Here is a 21,948-nt window from a genome sequence, read left to right as displayed (position 1 = left end):
CATCATCAGATGAATGAAGAAATCCACATGAGCAAGAACATCTCTGAGCACAGAGTACACACACGCACACACACACACACACACACACACACACACACACACACACACACACACACACACACACACACACTATTTGTACGATCCTAATTAATTCCAATTAGAAATGCAAATAATGAGACACATCTTTGATTAAGCAGCAGTCAGGCTCCTTGTTGGTTTGTGATGTCCTCCTCTGACGCAGCCCAGTTGTGGGGAGAAGGAAGGGAGAAAGGTATTGGGACACAGAAAATGTTGTAATTAATGTAGAAATGCTTCATGTGTGATATTTCTAATTAGTCCCAGGTCCCTCCCTCTGTTGCATCAGACACACTTTTGGCCTGCCAACTTCCCCGTGTTCCACAGGATGCAGAGGAATTACAGACTAATTACACAGAGACTCATCTGGCCCTGCAATTTACATATGAGCTAATTAGCATATGATGGAACTAATTACTAATAATTTAGCCAATTATAAGGCTGGGCTGTCTCATTACGCTTTTAGAAAAAGGAGGCTTGGAGGAAAATGTATTGTTTCAGACAAAGAGGAGAGCAGGAGAAGGTTCAGTGTGGAAACAGTGGGCAGCTCCTCTGGACCTGCGGGTCACCTGAGTAGATGTGGAGGTAGAGGTGAATATTATTCATTCACTGACAGAGACAGCATGCAGGCTCACGCAATCATTACAGCACGGAAATCTGATGTCACGTCATCTGATAGAGAACGAGCTTCTACTACAGTCTCGCTCTCTGCCTGAGGATCTGAGACTTTCAGAATCAGTAACATCTTTTAAATCACTCCTAAAATCTTAAAAAAGCGAAGCTTTTCATCAATGCAAGCACATGATTTTATTGTCAACATTTCTTATCTTTTTAATGTTATTGCCTTCTATTTTTTACATTGCTTTTTTTATTGTTGTAATTTTTATTTCATGGCAACACTGAAATGTTTTTTATTCCTGTTGTACCATGTAAAGCACTTTGTTTTAAAAGGTGCTGTATAAATAAACTTTATTATTTTATTGCAGAATGAGGGAGAGGTAACGTAGCAGTGGCAGTCAGTGGTTCTGATCTTAAAGACACAAAGTCACTAACGTTTGCTCAGCTTGTTTCTCTGAGAACTTAAGATGCAGACGTCCGAGGACTAAAATCCTTCATCCGGTTCAAATATAGAGTTAAAAAGCACCAAGATGTAAAACGTGTCTTAAAACTGGATAAAAAGTCAGTTTATGAAGCTTCTGGCAGACAAACACAACGCTGACGCTGCTCAAAGGAGAGACGACGCCATGACAGGAGAGAGAGGAAACGTTACCTTCAGTGACATTACACATTTCTCTGAACTCACTACATATACAACACAGAACTGATGACACCATGACAGGAGAGAGAGGAAACGTTACCTTCAGGAACATTACACATTTCTCTGTCTCACTACATATACAACACAGGACTGATGACACCATGACAGGAGAGAGGAAATGTTACCTTCAGGGACATTACACATTTCTCTGTTTCACTACATATACAACACAGGACTGATGACACCATGACAGGTGAGAGAGGAAACGTTACCTTCAGGAACATTACACATTTCTCTGTCTCACTACATATACAACACAGGACTGATGACACCATGACAGGTGAGAGAGGAAAGGTTACCTTCAGGGACATTACACATTTCTCTCAACTCACTACATATACAACACAGGACTGATGACACCATGACAGGAGAGAGAGGAAATGTTACCTTCAGGAACATTAAACATTTCTCTGTCTCACTACATATACAACACAGGACTGATGACACCATGACAGGTGAGAGAGGAAACGTTACCTTCAGAACCATTACACATTTCTCTGTCTCACTACATATACAACACAGGACTGATGACACCATGACAGGTGAGAGAGGAAAGGTTACCTTCAGGGACATTACACATTTCTCTCAACTCACTACATATACAACACAGGACTGATGACACCATGACATGAGAGAGAGGAAACGTTACCTTCAGGAACATTAAACATTTCTCTGTCTCACTACATACAGGACTGTCTCAGAAAATTAGAATATTGTGATAAAGTTCTTTATTTTCTGTAATGCAATTAAAAAAACAAAAATGTCATACATTCTGGATTCATTACAAATCAACTGAAATATTGCAAGCCTTTTATTATTTTAATATTGCTGATTATGGCATACAGCTTAAGAAAACTCAAATATCCTATCTCTAAATATTAGAATATCATGAAAAAGTATACTAGTAGGGTGTTCAACGAATCACTTGAATCGTCTAATTAACTCGAAACACCTGCAAGGGTTTCCTGAGCCTTGAAAAACACTCAGCTTGGTTCAGTAAACTAAATCACAAGTATGGGGAAGACTGCTGATCTGACTGCTGTCCAGAGGACCATCATTGACACCCTCCATCAGGAGGGTAAGACACAAAAAGAAATGTCTCAAAGAGCAAGCTGTTCACAGAGTGCAGTTTCAAAGCACATCCACAAAAAGTCTGTTGGAAGGGGGAAATGTGGCAGGAAACGCTGCACAACCAAGAGAGATGACCGCAGCCTTAACAGCATTGTGAAGAAGAGTCGCTTCCAGAATTTGGGGGAGCTTCAAAGACAGTGGACTGAAGCTGGAGTCCAGGTATCAAAAGCCACTGTTCACAGACGTGTCCGGGAAATGGGCTACAATAGCTGTATTCCCATGGTCAAGCCACTTCTGAACTCAAGACAACGGAAGAAGCGTCTGACTTGGGCTATGGAAAAGAAGCACTGGACAGTTGCAGAGTGGTCCAAAGTCCTCTTTTCAGACGAAAGCAAGTTTTGTATTTCATTTGGAAGTCAAGGCGCCAGAGTCTGGAGAAAGGCTGGAGAGGAGCAAAATCCAAGTTGCTTGAAATCCAGTGTGAAGTTCCCACAGTCAGCGATGGTTTGGGGAGCCATGTCAGCTGCTGGTGTTGGTCCACTGTGTTTCATCAAGCCCAGAGTAAATGCAGCTGTGTACCAAGACATTTTAGAGCACTACATGCTTCCGTCTGCTGAAAAGCTCTATGGAGATGAGGAATTCATTTTCCAGCATGATCTGGCACCTGCCCACAGTGCCAAAACCACCAGTAACTGGTGTACTGACCATGGCATTACTGTCCTCGATTGGCCTGCCAATTCCCCTGACCTGAACCCCATAGAGAATATGTGGGGTATTGTGAAGAAGAAGCTGAAAGACACCAGACCCAACAATGCTAATGAGCTAAAGGCCGCTATTGAAGCATCCTGGGCATCCATAACACCTCAGCAATGCCACAGGCTGATTGCCTCCATGCCACGCCGCATTGATGCAGTAATCCGTGCAAAAGGATTCCCAACCAAGTACTGAGTGCATTAATGGACATTTTCAAATGTTTGATTTTGTTTTGCTGTTATAAATCTTTTTTTTTACTTGGTCTGAGGAACTATTCTAATTTTTTGAGATAGGATTTTTGAGTTTTCTTAAGCTGTAAGCCATAATCAGCAATATTAAAATAATAAAAGGCTTGCAATATTTCAGTTGATTTGTAATGAATCCAGAATGCATGACATTTTTGTTTTTTTAATTGCATTACAGAAAATAAAGAACTTTATCACAATATTCTAATTTTCTGAGACAGTCCTGTATACAACACAGGACTGATGACACCATGACAGGAGAGAGAGGAAACGTTACCTTCAGGAACATTTGGGGTTCAGTATATTGCCAAACGACACTTCAACATGTAGACCGCAGAGGCCAGGGATCACACCCGAGCAGTTGTGGCTCAATAGAGTGGTCGTCCAGTGGTCGGAGGGTGGTTCGATCCCCAGCCCCTGCAGTCAGCATGTTGAAGTGTCCTTGAGCAAGATACTGAACCCCAAATTGCTCCCTGTGGCCAACGGTGTGTGAGTGTGTGTGAATCGTTATCACTGCTGAAGTGCACCTTGTATGGTAACCACTGACTCTGTATGAATTTGTGAATGCTGACGTGTTGTAAAGTGCTTTGAGTGGTCACAAGGATTGGAAAAGCCCTGTATAAATGCAGTCCATTTACCATTTTCCACCAACCTTCCACTTAGTGAACCCTACCTCCTCTGCCACAAAAAACACAGTGTAATTACACAACATAGGTGTAGTCTTTATTAGACATTTCAATGTGGAAATGTAAATACTTTTAAATGGTTTGTCTTTTAGCACGATTGCCAGCTCTCGTGTGTCCTTCCCTGTGCCCATTCTTGTTTATTTTGTGTCCATTTCGTCAGCCAATCAGCATGACAACAACTGTTTTATACACTCAGCATACTCGGTTTTGTACAAATGTGCTATATAGATATAGAGATATTCTGTTGTTACGGTCATCAGATGTTTGTGGGCATTACAAGGAGCCCACATTAGTGAGTTTGACCTTGTGATCGACAGCGTGTTCTAATTGTGAATGTGAAACATGAATCAGAGAATCAGAACAGAGGTGTGAGGAGCATCAGGACTCTGGTGTGTCTTTACCACCCTCTGCTGGCACCACACAGCACCACACTGTGGAATAAAGCAGGAGCAGCTAATGTTTCAACACTCTGGAAGCCCTTTATTAGATTAGAAAGCTCAATTGTTCAAGCCGATAGCTTACAAAATGAGAAAACACAGTTATTTCCAGCCGTCTGAATTTAACATGTTTCAAAGGGACAGAGAAAGTGTTAATGCACAGGCTCAAATAACAAAACAATGACAACAAAATAAATGAACTATTTGCATACAAAGTGAAGGCTTATATTAAAATGTAGCTTTAGGTTTCAATAATAAACATTCGAAAGGGCACAGTGAAAAGTCTTAAATCACTTTGTCAAACCAAATACTTTGATGTTTTTAAACTCATGCTGCTGTCTTACAGGAAAGACAAATCTCTTAAATGTCAGCCCGATCTTTATTTTATAAACATAACTGCAGTCACCCAGAGTCAGATGAGAAGAGGAATCAATAAATTAATCTCAGTGTGTATCTCTGTGTTTACTGCAGCCTGTAAGGCCCAACTTCCAACACTGCAACTGGCTTATTGGCCCTTTTTAACCTTTGACATTAAAATAGAAAAGAAGACATTGGCGAAAGAAGTGGAAGCCATACATCTCCCCACTGCATTTCTAGATTACTTTTTAATTTCAGTTTTTATTTACAATATTTGTATATGCAAGAAGTCAGTACATTTCCTAACAAAAACATCTGTACCTCATAACATCCCATCTTGCCTCTACTCGTCATCTCATTCTGTTTAAGTTGGTGTGTCTGTGCCTGTTCTATTATTATTGCGTATTATTATTGGCTGAAGACGCCCTGAACTTACCTCTGTACTGATACTCATCTTGTCCTCTGACTCCGACAAGCAGATTTATCAATAATAACAATAATAATAATAATAACCCTGGCAGTGTAAATAAACTTGACAAAAACACCAAGTTATTTCTGTTGGCAAGAGTCACTTGAAAGACTCACCACACATAGAAAGGGTTCTGCATAATAAACACAATATACAACAGCTATGTTCAAAGAAGCTACATATGCCTGTATATAATTTCTATATCATACTTCATCTACATAAACTCTACACAGACAGATTTGTCTTTACAGAACATACTCTTTGGGTAAACTCTGCATATTGATAATCACAAACTCTATTATTCATAGAAATCTATTCAACAGTGTTAAATTAAACCACGCATACTGCATCTCTGACTCAGATTATATACATGTTGTTCTATATAATACATGTGACATTATAGTGAAGAAATTCCATCACACACTGATTGTCTGCAAGCAGTCCAAGTCCAGATATTCTGAAAACATCCACTCTAAAATATCAAACACACAGCTGCTACTCTCTGCTGCATAATCAGAGGCTCAAAGCCGCTTTGGGGAGGGGCAGTGGAAAGGCTGGTAATAAAGGCTATAATAATAATAATAATAATAATAATAATAATAATAATAATAATAATAATAATAATAATAATAATAATAATAATAATAATAATAATAATACTCATATTCTCTCCTGAAGAACTCTCATTATCAGCTGTAGCTCACCAGTCAATGTCTTAATAAATATCATGTTTATAAAGCTGGGACTGAAGCTTGAGGAGTTCTGAATGTTTCTCATGACTCAGCTAAGCTATAAAAACATGTGCGTCACATGACAGATACATGAGTCACATATCTGCTACTGGTGTGCAGCCTAACAAAACTAATACCAGGGGTGACTAGAGCCCAACCAATACTGGATACTTGAGGCTGATAAAATCTAAAACCTTCTAACGACATATCAGTAGATATTCTTTTTTTTCTTTTTACATAAACATATAAACATGTTTGGTAAGGATTCGGTTTTTAAACGTAATATCCCTAATAAAGAATTCTTACATTTGGTTATTAAATAATATATGTACTGCATAAATAAACTAAAATGGGCACTATGTTGTGCACGAGAGAGCATTATTTTTTAATGACCTCAATATATCTTTGGTATGTGCTATCATTGTTACTTATTGACTGACATGTACGGCACTAAAGAAATATCTGATAACCAGACAATATGTCCACCATGTCAAAGTGTTGGTTGGGCTCGAGGGTTGACTGTGTGGCTCTAGTGTGCTTTGGACATAAAAGGATATCATTTTTCTTTGTTTTATAAACCATATCTTTGTCAACACAACCCAACCAAACACGTGGAAAGGTAAACATCACACATATTTCTGCAGGAACATGATGCAATATAGCTTTTTCCACCCATCTCCTTCTGCACATACATGTTTTTAAAGCCTTAAATCCTAGATGAAAAACATTACGCTGGGTCCTTCGAAGCTGCCGCTGCCGTGCTCAGGACTCGGCCAGCTTGGCTTCAGGTGCGTTTCTTCTGGTGTTGGACGCTGAAATTGGGACACTCCTCGCCCCAGGACTCACCATGGTGGGGAGGACGGAGGAGGACGGGGAGGGAGGGGAGGAGGAAGATGAAGTGGAGGAGGGCGAGGATGAAGAGTAGGAGGAGGAAGAGTAGTAGCTGTGTTGGGAGGTGGTGCTGGAGGTGGATATTGAGGTGGTGCCGGAGGTGGAGGTGAGGATGAGGTGGTGGTGGAGTTTGCTGCTGCGAGGCCCGCGTTGGGACAGGCTGACGTTAGCGTGGGATGGCGACAGGACGTGGCTAGACGAGGGGAGGAGACGACTTAAATTCAGAGACGGGATAAAAGACTTGTGAGGAGAAGAGGAGAAATAAAATGAAGGCAAGGATGGAGAGGGGGAGCGAGGTGTGGAGTCTGACAGAGAAACGGAGGAGGAGTTTTTCACCAAGGTGGAAGAGGAGAGGGGACACAAGAAAGCCTGTTGTTTGGAAGACTGGGCCGAGGAAGGAGAAGACGGACACTTTGAAGGAGGAGACAGAAGAGAGTGTCTCCCGGAGGAGGAGGTGGAAAAAGCTGAAGGTGAAGAAGCAGAGGAGGAGCAAGAGGAGGAGAGGAAGCTATCGGTTGCATCTGAGCAGTGAGGAGTGGACAGAGAGGCAGACGGGGATTTCCCAGAGCTCAAGGCAGGGATCTTAGAGGCACGCAAAGTAACGACACAAGGCTTACTATCCCCGGATGCTTTTCTGCTTCTGCTGTCAGCCTGTAAACAGACACCACGGAATACAACAAGTCAAAGCCAAGAACACACAGCCCACAGGAAAGGAGAAGAACACTCAATTTGAGCACTCATACCTGTTATTTCTATGGCTTTGGCCAGCCAATCTCTTTCTTGAGACTAGAAATGAGTCCATCCATCTTTTTGAACCTGTGTAAACTAGTTCATAGGATGTGTTGTCAGACTCGTCTAAAGGTCAGAATTCCAATTATTATACAGTGGTGGGACAAGACATATATCCTTTACTCAAGTGAAAGTACCTGCATTGAAATAGTTAATTCAGTAAAAACATGGCAGACTGTACTTAAAATATTAAAAGTAAAAATACTCCATGCAGAAAAATGTTGTACTTTTAAATATTGTATTGCAGGATTCATATTACTTATAACTAGTGATGCATTTGTGTTAGTACAGTTTTACTGTGGTAGTGGGTTGAGTTGCAGCTAATTTATCTCATATACTGTCGGGTTTGGGCTCATCACTAAATAAAGGGAGGGATGGTTTTGGAAAGTTACAAAACTTGTTGTCCCAAAAAGTCGCTTAAGAACCTTCAGTTGATCCAAAATGCAGCGGCACGTATATTGACAAGAACAAGGAAACGGGATCACATTACTCCTGTATTAGCTGCTCTGCACTGGCTCCCGGTAAAATACAGAATATAAATCAAAATCCTTCTCCTGACTTAAAAAAACAATTAATGGTCAGGCTCCAGCATATGTTAAAGATCTCATAGTACCTTATAAACCAACTAGAGCATTGCGCTCCCAGACTGCAGGGTTACTTGTAGTTCCTAGAGTCTCTAAGAGTACAATGGGAGCCAGAGCCTTCAGCTATCAAGCTCCTCTCCAGTGGAACCAGCTTCCAGTTTGTGTTCGGGAGGCAGACACCCTCTCCACATTTAAGAACAGGCTAAAGACTTTCCTTTTTGATAAAGCTTATAGTTAGGGCTGGCTCAGGCTTGCCTTGGATCAGCCCCTAGTTATGCTGCTATAGGCTTAGACTGCCAGGGGACACCTCCCTGCTCTCCTCCTTCTCCTCCTCTCTCCCTCTCTATCTGTATGCATTTATGTAAATGTATGTTACTAACTCAGCATCTGCATCATCATCCCCGGAGTTTCTGTGTCTCTCATGTGGCAGGTTACCACTGATAAAGTTTATGTCTGGATCAGGAATTGCGCCTGCTGCACCTGCTGCTTCCTTGTGCGATGCGAGGGTCTAAGGACAGAGGTTGTCTTTTCCTGTACAGTCTGTAAAGCACACTGAGACAAATGTGTAATTTGTGATATTGGGCTATATAAATACATTTGATTTGATTTGATTTGTTGGACCCAGTCTCGTGAATTCAGCTGTGAAAAAGGTGTGGAGGGAGGGTTTCAGATGCTGAAGCACTTTGTTGAAAGCATTTATTTGTAACATCAACTCCTGTCTTAGGACGGGCAGCAGATCATGGCACATTTCTTTTTGGAGCTAACATGATAGCTTCATGGTAGCTTCATGATGCACTCTACGGTTTAGAGCTGCCTCCTAACTTTAAAGTGAAATCCAGTTTTTTCTTCACCTTCGTTTCTGCTTACTCGGGTTCTCTCAGTTCCACTGAGGAATGCTTTTTTTGATTTGATTTTGGTCTGAAATGTGACTGCTCTAAATGCTGACTAAAAGCTTTTGAACATTGACACGAATAAAGTGGATCTGTGATCTGGGATTAAACTTAGTGAGCAGAAGAACAAAGAAGTCTGGCGATGAATAAAGCTGTCGTAATGTTTGGTGCCAACTCAAAAAAGGACCCATATTGGCTAGTTTGATATATTAAAGGTGATGAAATTTGATATATTAAAGGTGATGAAGTTTGATATATTAAACTTTATTAGGTGCAGTTCCCACGTAACAAAACATCTCGATAAGGTGCCTCATGTTCTGGTCCAATCATTGTTGACCTTGGAGTGTATGCCCTGAAGCCATGGCAATTCTACAGTGTTGATGATGTTCAGACTAGTTCAGAGCAGTCCTCCTGGCATCTGACTGTGACTAAAGAAGTGTGTTAGATCACAGGTTAAGCCCATTGTCACTTCTCTGTTTACAAAGCATGTAGAAATCAAGTTGCTGTTGCACATGCTTTATGATGTAATGACAAATGTAAATGGTAGTGATAGCACCCTCTTTTCTACACTGGCAGTAGACTTTATATGTTTTTGGTCATTGGCAGTATTAATGCTCACAAAACCAGCAACATTTTCTTTTTTGGCTTAATTTCCCTTTTGCGTTCCATCACGTATACCACAGAAACTCCTCTCTTTTTATGGCTAAAGCAGTTCTGAATAAATGTTCATTCTTAGGTTAATGTTTATACTATACTGGCCAAAGACATAATAGTAACACACATGACTGACAACATGCAGTGTTATTTCTCTTAAATGAATCGAGAAAAAGTCAAGTTAATGTGCAAATGAACTGTCTATGACAGAAAACATTAAAAGACATAAAAACATTTTTTTCTTTCATAACAACTTGGAATTGTTTTGTAACCACTTCAACATGTCATTAAAGATTTGACATTGTGATTAACTATGGATTTCCCTACAGTGGTGCCACCGACCACAACATACATGCAGTACTTACATGATGACATAAATGTGAGGGTTATCAATGACGGATGATTCAACTGGATTATTCATATTTGTAAATGGTAGCTTCTGTGTGTCCTGGTTTGAGCATCAAGAGGTTTTAAGATTGTTTGTCCACAACTCACTGCCAGATGAAGAACAGTTGTACACAGTGAACATGCATGTTACCTGCAGGTTACATGCATGTTACCTGCAGGTTACATGCAGGTTACATGCAGGTTACATGCAGGTCAAGATCTGTGTTGAGTTTCAAAGCTAACGTTGGATATGGGGACATTAATGGGTACTATAACAAAATCAGGCATTGTATATTGAAAGAAGTGTGCCAAGGTGAAGAGGAACGTGAACACAAACAGATATAAATTGAGGAAGATCCACAAAGTAAGATAGCTATACACCCTCACAGAAATGACCTCATTACATTTAAAACTCAGTCAAATCACTAAAATATTATTCACTCTTTTTCAAAGCTATGTAAATATATAAAACAGACAATTGATGGTATTTATTTAAATATAAGTAAATACATGTATTTATATGTAGTTTATATAGTCTTCTAGCTACTTCCCTACAAATAAGCTTATGTAGTTTGTTCAAATTAAAACATTTATATTAAATGAAATTTCAGTAGACTGATTCTGCAGTTTAAGGGAAGTTTATGGGAATTTACACTGATTCATTCCACATGACTTAACCCTGACTGAAGCTTCTTCTTGGTACTTGCATGTTTCAGACCTAAATCTATGTTAAGTCAATATAATTATCTTTTAATATACAGCAAGATTCTACCAAGATTTTAATATTTATATAACTTCATGATACCTGAAGTTTCAGAGGATAGAGTTATTTTAAAGTGGAAAAGTGCAGAAGATAATAAGTGGTAAGCAGTGAGTAAGGATGAAATAGAAGGTTGAAGAACACAGATCCAGTAATTCCCCTTCAGTCTGTGCTGATTCAGAGCTACTACGCTCAGGTCTCTCAAGAGTTAATTTACCTGGCTGGGCTGCTTCTGGCCCTTAGGTGTCTTCTCTGGTGGGCCAGAGGAGGACAAGTTGCGAGACTTGGTGTGGGATCGTTCAGCAGAAGAGCTGGTGCTGGTGCTGGAGGTCTAGCAAGTAGATGCGTAAGCAAAGGTTAGTTAGTACACTTGTTTGGACTATTGGACTATGCTATCATTGGAAGAGATACAGTATTTGTACGGTAGCAGAGCCAACACTAAAAATAACATTTAAAAGCATCACATTCAAGCAGCAAATTATCATTATATTACAAGTTATTTAACCACAGTGGCACATGGAGGGAAAATCAACATTTTGGTACTCTATACTATAACAGTAAGGTATCTTCAAAAGATACTCTGATGATATCAAGGACAATGTTAAACAAATTATATGATATAAAGCAACAATATCAAAGACTTTATTGGAAGCAAACAGACAGGAAATTTGTGCAGGGCGACGTAAACGGTGGCAAAAATGAATCTGCATGAGCTGAAAAAGTTTGAACTTTAAGCGAAAAAGTCCTCTTTATCCCAATGCAGCAATGGATCATGGAAGGGAGAATTGTGGCGAAACATAACAGAGAGAAATAAAGTTCCTGTTAAGTTTTGAGCAGTTTGAGCTGTCATTCAAACAGAACACAGACACACTCCTCACACAGTGTGAGTGTACATCACTAGCTGTACAGTTGGTCCATTGTAAACATAGTTCAAGAGTCAAATCTTGTGCAGATAACAAAAAATATGTTTTTTGTTCAGTCTAAACAGCTTATTTGACACTTGTCCTTTAAGCTGTCCTGAGAATGTCGCATATACCATGTTGCATACTACATTTGTTATTGAACCATAACCGGTCTATTTTGAATGACCAGAGATAACTACACAATGGAAAGCCATTCTTTGTAGAAAATACAATAAACCTTCAAACTATATGAAAAAAAAACAAGAAAAAGTCAGTTTGCCCTTCCTGGTTGGAATTACCAGTTACTTTGCTTGAAGGCAAAATTACCCTGGCTATGAAAGAAAAATTCATAGAACACAAAATATGTGTAGAGTTAGTCAGAGTAGAGATCCCACCACCAGCCCAGCATCTGAAGCAAGTGAGCTCCGCAGACAGAGGAACATCAGACCTGTTTCTTGGTGGAGGTTTTTCTTGTGTCGTGTGGAGGCTGTGGTTTGGCCCTCTTACTCTGAGTTGGATTTGGGCCCTTCAGGGTCTGAGGGGCTGGCCTCTTTGACGGGCTTCTCTCCCTTTCTCGTTTTACTTTGCCTTTAAGATGAGCTCTGTCAGTGGAGTCAAAGGAAGAATCAGGGGACTGAGGAGGCGAAGACACAATGCTGGAGGGGGAAGAAGGAGCAGACATACTGTCCACACTGATTTCCAACTGTTTAATGGACTCTTCTAGACTGTCAATAGAGTCAAACGTACTCTTGCAGAGCTTCTCTGCCCGGCTATGTGACTTGTTGAATTGTTTGGAACTGATGGTCTCAAACCTCTTGGATTGCTTTGTCTGCTTCTTGGTCACTGGCCTGCTGTCCAATACTATCTCCTCCTCTTCTTCATAGACAACAACCTCGAGAGTCTTCTTTCCTGTTTTGGTTGTCCCTGCTCGAATGGTCTGGCTAATTGCAGCCAGTATGTTTTTGGAGAACTTAAATTTGAACTTCCTTTTGGTCTCTGGCTTTCTCAGAAAGTCTTGTTTACCCTGGTCCTGGTGTTCAGGAATTGAGCAATTATCTGCTGAAGGCCTTTGATGTTGCATATGTAGAGAATTCTGACTATTTCCTGTGATGTCTTTAAGGTCTAAGCCTGTATTTATTTCACTGATGCAAATCTTTCTCATGTCCTGTTTCTCTTTTTCCTGCTTTGTCTCTTCTTCATCCACAATATTTTCTGGACAGAGAATACCATCAAGACTTTCCTCACATTCAAAGATGGTAGACAGACGCTTGTAGGCTGACTGAATGTCCATAGGCTCATTCAAGATAACAATAATAGGTTTCTTATAAGAGTCATCACTGTCCTCGAAACCTTGGTTCTCATATACCAGATATGTGGGTTCGCCGGTGCTGTCCCCAGCTACAGTCTGTATGTCAGAGCCACCCAAGTCTTCCTCTTTGGACGTCTTCCTGACTCTTGGACTCCTGGTCTTGGAGATTCTAAGGCTGATTTTACCAGTTGGAGGTGGTGGAGGAGGAGGTCCCTCATTGTCCCAAATATCGGGGCTGAGGCTACCTCCTTCTTCTGTGTATTGTGATTGGTCCCGGGATACCTGCACTGTTGCCTCCCGGTTCTGCTGATTGCTGCTGTGGCTGTGAGTCAAGCTGGGTGAAAGTTTTATGACAGGAGAAGAAGCTACACACTCCTGATCTAAACTCAGGGATGTATCCTGGTGGAACCCTATCAAGCAATCGTCTGAGGAGTTTTCTTTCTGTAAAGTTACTACTATCATATTTGACTTCTTCTCAGCTGGTACCTCTTTGACAAATTGTTCATTTGTGTGGTCAGGACTTGTGATGTCATTAGCTTGAATGTTTTCTTTTTGTAAAGTAACAATGGTTGTAAACTTGACCTTCTTTTCTGCTGTGGTTGGGGAGCACACCTGTCCAACAACCTCCTTGTTAATCTGATCAGGAATTTTCACAGTGAGATCATTTTCTTTTGTTGAAGTTAAAGCTGTAAGTGCTTCCATCTTCTCTGTTTTCTTTTGGGTGGGTGTTGGTACCTCCTCATTCTTCTGGACAGCCTGCATATTGTGTAAAGCTACAGGTGGGGTTAGCTCCACCTTCTCTAGTGTTGCACAGTTTAAGGAAGGCACTTGTTTAAACAAATTCTCCTGTTCTTTCTTTTTAGAATGCACATTGTCTTTACTAACTTCAATTAGTTCTTCCAGTCCAACTGCTGTTATGAGTTTATGAGGGCAGCCATCTGTAATTCCCATCTGAGGAGCTGACTGGTGGTCAGATGTTGCTAACTCTGAAGGTTTCTGATTGGCCACCTGTGATGTAGGAGATGTCCTGACCTCTCCTTTCCATTGCTTATTTCCAACTGATAAATAATTATTTGACAGTTCTGTAGTCACCTATAATTAGAAAAGGAAAGATTAAACACTTCATAGTCTAGAAATGAAGAATTTCTTTTTTTTAATTCAGTCTTTTATATGTCTATTGTTACTTCAGTATTTATGTACACAACTAGCAGACAGTGAGTCTGAAGGCTTATATGCCAACCCTGCAGAACAGTTTAGAATACTCAGAGACAGGATTTTATAACTCTGGAAAGTTATCACAGAGGCAACTACTTTATAGTTTTTAGTACCCAAGATCAAAAGACAGTAAGAATACGTTCAAGTCATAAACTAATTTCCGATTTATGTTCCCTTGCATGTATGTGATTGGTTAGGCAGTGTTCTGGCCAGATGACGTTACGCTGAGTTGCAGCAAAGGTTGAGCTTCTTTCAACTTTTATGCTCAATGATCCTGTTTTTTCTTTTGCCAGAGCCTGTGTTGATTGTAATGTAAAAGGGTTTGAGCACAACTGTATTTTTCTTTTTTCCTATTTTGTGACCTATTATGTTTACCTCAGTGTGTACATTTTAATCTATTTGATAGTATGATGGATGGATGACTATAGAATCAATTAATAGCTTAAAAACTGGTTTATATTATGTGGAATTCTATGTCCCCATGTTTTTGATTTGATTAACTACTCAGTTAACTGTTAAAAGTGTTCATTCCATGTCAGATTTATTCTGAATTTTACCAGCCAGTAGTCACTTGTTTATAATTTATTATTGTAAATTACGACTACTCAACCACTTTTATATATTCACTACCTTTTAATGCTGCTACTTATTTTATTTTAATTAAATTTTATTGTCTTTGCTGTAACAATATAAATTTCCCCGTTGTGGGACTAATAAAGGATTTCTGATTCTGATTGCAAGTGGAGCTGCCACTAAAGCAGTCAAGATCAGCATAGTTAAACTTGAAATAAACTGGTAAACATTGCCGGTTATTTTTAAGTGAGACTTGATTAGAGTTTAGAGCCTTAAAGCCAATGTTTACAGCATCTGGCTGTGTCGCGTTCTGGCTCTGTCATGGCTGTTGGAGACGATCAGCTGTAATTCTAAAGGTCTTTTCACATTAAATGCAAAAAATTGCATGTCAAATTAACCATTGAACGCATCTATCTCTATGAGCCTTTCCACACAGAACCCGAAACGTTCGTATTTCGCTGTCTTTTTTTTCCTGCAGCTGATTTCTGAATACTTCAGAAGCTGGTAAAAACAAGCCAACCAATAAAAATAATGACTTTCTTTCACACAATCAAAAGATTTTCTCATACGTCATCATAGTGGCCAATGTCATAATTATGTCAATCATACTGTCACACAACAAAAGAGTTTGATTGATCCATTGGTCCATCTGTTATCGCAAAAAACAGAGTAAAGATTATAAAGACAAAAAAATACAAAGAGAAAATCGTAGATTATCACTGTGTTCTCAGGTCTTTCCCATAGTGATTAATGACAAAGGGAATTATGGCCTGTGTCACCTCATATTAATACCCCAGTGAAACAGGAAGTCATGGTTAACCACTTAATGGTTCCTAATCAAACAGGTGAACCTAAAAATATAACATATGATTGGAAATATACTTCAGTTAGATTTTAATCATAGGATTTTCTAGGGGTGCCAATAATTGTGGCACAGTTGTTTATGAGAAAAATATGAATATCATTTTTTTTATTTAATTTTACTTCAGTGAAAAGGTAAGATTTTTGTGAATATTTTGAGTGAAAGGCCAAGACGATAAACAGCAAAGACATTTTACAGCCTGTTTTGCTCATTTTTACTAAAGGGGTGCCAATAATTCTGGAGGGCACTGTATGTATGTAAAGTATTGCATGTGTGTGTGTTCAGGCATTGTGTGTTCAATCCCAGTTAAAAGGAAATAAAAGAACTGAGAAACCAAAGCAAGGTGGAGAGCTGAAGTGTAGTAATCCAAAAGGGCAGAGTATGTACAGTATGTACAGTCCAATGACCAAAGATCCAGCAAAGACAGTGCAGGAGACACTGCTAGGGGGAAAGATGTTTAGGACAGTGATGGAAGAGTTGATCTGACAGCCCCTGCCTACTATGTTTTCCAAAAATAATTGAGGCATGGAGGTTACAGAAAGGAAACACCAGTCCAGTTTCATGAATTTTTGATTTCATGTCAGTAAAATCAGAAATGAGAAATAAATCATAGGATTTCAAGGCTTGCGTTTTCAAAGAAAATATATTTAAATATATATCATTTTGTCATATTGATTGTCTATGTTGTACTTCCAGGTCATCTGTGTGGCACCTACTTTGTTGTAATTTGATTCCTAACAAATGTGCTTGATAATGTGCACCACTAAAGCACAATTCAAACAAATATGTTAAAACAGAAAGCTGCTGTGAGTTAGGAGCAGGAACATATTTACTGTAAACCACAAATCAGGTGAGCAAATTAATAATTTATTATAAAGGTAAATGCCATTACAACAGCTCAATCTAGTGGCCAGTTTCAATTTCACACTGATACTTTGATGGTTAACCTTGCAAGACAGGTAGTGTAAGTGATGAAAAGATACACAATCAATTAATTGTAAAGATAACTAGTTAAAGAAACAATAGGTTTAGTTTGGTTAGAGATGGTTAACATTAGAACACAAATTCACATTTTGAACTCAATGTAAACAATAAAACAAAACAATCTGATGCTTTGCCACAACACGGTGATGTTGAAAGTCAGCAGTGTTTTTCAAACAGGAGTTACATTTTGAGCTTTGAGTTAAAAGGTTGGATTATATATTGAGTCATTAATAATTAGTGCTGTTAGACTTTTTTATCTTGTCTTTTTACCTGAGACTCCTTCTCTCTGCTCTGGAGCTCGGAGGCTGAGAGTTCAAGCACACCTCTGCTCACTACATCCCTTACAGTGCATTTCTGAAACACCTGGGTGAGAGGGGCAGAGCCATGGTGAGGGTTAAGGTTACTGATACAGAGAGGGTCAGAGGATGCTAAATATCTTTTATTAATGCTTTAAAATGTTCATTATATCAAAGGCCACTATGACCCATGTATTGCTGTAAGAGTAGAGCACACACTCCTATCAGATCTGGTAGTTTCTCTGGTTGAGTATTTAAGTTTTAAGCAACAGCACATACCTGCAGCTCTTTCATGAATTTGTTGTCTTCCTCCTCTTCCTCCTCATCCTCCCTGTGTGCTGAGGCTGTAGTAAAGGTGGAGCTGGAACCAGCCAGAGGGGCAGGAGCACACATCTGAGGTTTGGGTTTGAGCTCCGGTGGCTGTCTTGGGGGTTTGGGCTGAGGAACCACAGGCAGCTTTTTCTCTTTCTCACCCTCATCCTTAAACAGATTCATGAAGTAAAAACATAATAAATCCACTACTGCCGATGATTTTAAGAAGGGGCACAGGCTTTAGTTGAATTATTTTGTGATTTTTAGATAACAAGTCACTCATTCTAAGTCAACATGTGCATAGTAAAACAGATATTGGGAAATATACTTGAAAAAAATTGTCATGAAATTGTCATGGGAATCATGAGTTTGTGTGTTAATTCAAACTCACATCATGTCATTTAATTTTGCATCACCATGTGGCGTAAAAGTATAATTATAAAAATTCTCAGTAATCACTTTTAAAAATATTGTCATGACATCATAGTGGTTGTCTATATTATTATTAAGTTATAGTGATAATGCCAATTTAATGTGAGCTACAAACTACTGCTCTACAAATGCTACAAATAATAATAATAATAATAATAATAATAATAATAATATTCATAATAATAATAATAATAATAATAATAATAATAATACAATCTGTGAAGGCCTGACATTTATTAGTTTGATTCAGCTGGTACTTGATTTTCTGTTTAATTAAAAAAAGATATAAATGCTATGCTGTTCTGCATAGTGGAGTTCCAAGAACAAGACATTCTAAACAAAAATGTAGTCTTGTAGTCTCAAGTTTAGACTTGGGATATTGACATTTCTATTTGTATATATGCTTAGATTTCAAATGTATACATCTTAGCTACGCGCCCACACACACCTGGGCTCCAACCGGCTCTTTCTTGGTGGTGAAAATCACTTCTCCTGAACTTCCAGTGGTTAGACCTGAACTGACAGCATGGAACCTAGGAAGATTAATAAATGATTATGTATAAAAATAACAATGATGCATTAGAGGTGTATTGTTTTTCGGCTTTAGTCTGCAGCTGACTCTCAATGACAAACTGACCTTCGTGGGGGAGGAGGAGGAGGAGGAGACTTTCCCACCCTGTCTGGACTCTGCTTCATCCCCTTGTCCACACTGGTGCGGCGGGGTTTCTCCACCTGTGGCCGGCTGCTGCGCTCTATGCTGGGAGATGTTGAGGGAGGAGCTGGTTTAAGAGCTGAAGCAGCAGCTGGGAGAGAAGCTGATTGAGGAGCCGAGGGCGGAGGCTTCACAGCAGATGCAGGAATCTTCAAGGCTGCTGCTGGAGCTAAACACATCCAAACATAAGAGTGCTGTCATTTATTCACTTCATTATTTTAAATACGTGTTCAGGGCATGTTAGTAATGTGCTATCTTGCTGTCTTCATTGACTGTTATCAGTTAAAAAGCTCAATCCATTTCCCAGCCTTCATCTGTTGTAACCCATTGTGGTCTGAGTAGACCAGTTCTCAAAAATAGCAAGTGAGTGGACCAGCATCACACAGATAAACAGCAGCCGACTAATGTCAGTCGCTTTGCTGTTTGTCTCCATCACAGCAACATTTTTCAGCTGCACCTTTAAAGTGACAGATGATTGATCATTTCAGTATTTTGTTCATGCTGTCACAGTTAAATATAGATAGTGGATCATGACTTTCACTTAATATCAAACGATAGATGGTTTCTGTTGACCAAAACAATACAAACTTGTTCTGGAAATCCTCTGTGCATATGGCTGTGTTTTCTTTGTTCAGATTGGTATCATACCTGTGTGTGGGGGTTTTAACTGGGTGGAGTCAGCCTCATCACTCAGCTGTGGAGGTGTGTCTTCCTGGGAGTCAGACGGAAGGGCCTGCTGCTCCACTGAGGCTGCAGCAGAGACACATAGACCTAGGATTAAAATGGTTAACTATTAAACGTTTTTCCATGATATTAAAACACCAATCACGATGTGAATCACTTATAATAATCATTAATTAATCATTATTAATAGCCAGTATGATGAACAGACACTTGATGAATAAACTAGGTTTTATATTTTATCTCTCATGTAGCACAGTGTTCATACTTTCCATATATTATTCACTTATAGAACTTTAGTATCTCATGTCGTTGCTGCGCCGTACAAACCATATAACTACAAATATGGTAATTTTGAATTGTTCAGATAACCTTCATGAGTTGAGAAAATTCTCTTACTTCCGAGGATAAACAAACCACTTTCAAAGGATTGTTGGTCACAAAGCCGAAAATAGGGCTGTTGTTTTTCTTAGCTCATGGAAAGTTGACATTTTAGAGATTCACAGGGCTGTCATCACCTTCTCTAGTATTAGGAGCAGTGGGCAGCTACTACACAGGGAGCAGTGTGGGGGTCCGGTGCCTTGCTCAAGGGCACCTCAGCACTGTTTAGCCTATCATTTACTTAGATGTTCAACTATTATCTGTTTTTTGTCGAGATTTTATGATTTTATTGGCATTTTTGGCATGAAAACTTGTACAGTTTAGTATTTGTCAGGAAGAAATCTTCTTGAATCTGACTAGGAACACCTGTACGAGCAAAGCTTCCAGAGAAAAGAGGGGAGAGATTTAGGATAAGAGTAAGCAAATGTTGCATGAGGCTCAATGTGTTTTCAGTGAAGAGGATTGAACAGGTCAACCTTGCAGGGTCAGAGCTGTGTCCTGCTCACTGGAAGTTATCTGTCCTGAGGCAGATTCAGAGCGACCCTCTGTGGAAACTGACACATTCAGATCAGGAATGGACTCCATCAGACTGGCCTGGGCTTCCTCGAGGACCTGATCAAAGTCTGTGTTGGTGTTGGGGGGTGGAGGCCTGCTGGCTCTGCTGGTGCTGGACTGGTTACATACTGCCGGTTTCACCACTCAGACTGCCCTCTGGAGTTTGTCTCTGTGTAGTCTGAGGAGGACACACACAGTCACACAGTTTGATGATAGGTGGGGGTTTGTTTCAAGCTATGAATAGTCCTGAAACTGTAGGAGAAACCCCACCTATAGATCAGTAAAAACTGTCATCCCTACAATAAGCAGTGATTTCAGTTTTTAGTCACTTTCAGCAGTAACTCCAATGTTCCTCAACACATAACTACCCAAAACACACAGAGAGTTATGATGTGGCAATTGGTTTTAAACATTTCAACTTTCTCTCAGAGAAAGGCTGTTTGTTATGTGATCATTAAAAAATATATTTTGAAACATATACAAATCAATAAAAGAAAAATGGGCTTTTGGGTGCTTAGACATTTGGATGGAAATAATTGAAACCATATTTTCCTTAAAAAGACTATGGGCCTTATAAATGTGCCGAGTGTGATTCCTGAGACTTAGTATTGAAAGTTGATTAAATTTGAAAGTTTTAGTCATTTCTTGAGGTCAAACTCGATGATCAGCCTTTACATGGCCAAAACATTAGAATAATAAAAGAGTTGAACATGAATATTTAACACTGACCTCAGTATGTCTCTGTGTGTGTATCATGGGGGTCTGGTCTGTGTGGCTCTCCTGTGTTGGTGACTGCAGAGGGCCCGGCCTCTTGTGCAGGGCAGGGCTGCCCTCTCTACTGCGAGGACTCACCTTCACAACACAACAACATTCCTCACGTTCTACACTTAACAAAGAAACGCTTTATATACACAGGCTTACATTTCCTAGTTTTATAATCAATCATCTGTTCCGTACCTTGGCCACAGTGGGCGAGTCTCGTCCATGGGTGGGTGTCAGTGGGGGGCTGGGCTGGTGGTGGGAGGGCTGGATCACTGTGGCTGCTGTGTTCATTCTGCTGGCCATGATGGGGGAGGCTGAGCCCACCAGGCTGACCTCAGCCTGACTCCCAGAGAGAGAGGGGGGGGGCAGAGGAGGTCTGACTGAGGATCGAGGCTGGGGTTTGGGGGAGCTCTGGGGGCTCTGGGTCTTCAGAGGTCCCTGGTCTGTTTCCAGGACCTTTCGAGGCTCCACCTGGGCTGATGTGGCTGGGGTGGTTGACTCTGACACGCACCTGTTGATAACAGGGAGGACAAAGACGGCCAAATGCATCAGGATTCTTTTCCCGCTAAACATAGCTGTTTAACTTCTGAGTGAAGGTAATGAGCACCTGCGGAGACCACTGAGGGCTTCAGTCAGGGCTTTGACCCTCTTCAGCATGGAGTCCATCTTATGAGGCTCCTCCTTCATGAAACGCACAGCCTCCACCTCCAGCCTCAGCGCTGAGCGCAACTTCACCCGCAGCTCTGGAAACTCACCTGGAAGACAACCAAAGGGAAGAGATGATCTTCACCCTGTGTAAACTTTGTAATAATACTTTGACCTACTGGTGGAGCTAGAGAAAAAGTGAGAGGATCATTAAAGTCTCTGTAGCAAAT

General features: G+C 40.1%; 1 protein-coding gene across 1 annotated transcript in view; it reads right to left on the bottom strand.

Annotated features, from left to right (window-relative positions):
• Positions 1-6,904: 6,904 nt before the first annotated feature.
• The window catches only part of LOC115022450 (sickle tail protein homolog), a 116,955-nt gene continuing 101,911 nt past the window's right edge, over positions 6,905-21,948 (bottom strand). The window contains exons 15-26 of the mRNA XM_029453426.1: positions 21,681-21,828; positions 21,545-21,584; positions 21,269-21,412; positions 21,041-21,163; positions 20,233-20,428; positions 19,343-19,465; positions 18,620-18,863; positions 18,431-18,515; positions 17,518-17,718; positions 12,448-14,400; positions 11,315-11,428; positions 6,905-7,684 (exon numbers count right to left, since the gene is read on the bottom strand). Coding sequence (XP_029309286.1) covers positions 6,905-7,684; positions 11,315-11,428; positions 12,448-14,400; positions 17,518-17,718; positions 18,431-18,515; positions 18,620-18,863; positions 19,343-19,465; positions 20,233-20,428; positions 21,041-21,163; positions 21,269-21,412; positions 21,545-21,584; positions 21,681-21,828 — 4,151 coding nt within the window. The remainder of the gene's footprint in view (positions 7,685-11,314; positions 11,429-12,447; positions 14,401-17,517; positions 17,719-18,430; positions 18,516-18,619; positions 18,864-19,342; positions 19,466-20,232; positions 20,429-21,040; positions 21,164-21,268; positions 21,413-21,544; positions 21,585-21,680; positions 21,829-21,948) is intronic.

The sequence above is a fragment of the Cottoperca gobio genome, chromosome 17 (assembly GCF_900634415.1).
Source record: "Cottoperca gobio chromosome 17, fCotGob3.1, whole genome shotgun sequence".
Lineage (NCBI taxonomy): Eukaryota > Metazoa > Chordata > Actinopteri > Perciformes > Bovichtidae > Cottoperca > Cottoperca gobio.
This window is presented reverse-complemented; position numbering and strand designations above follow the sequence as displayed.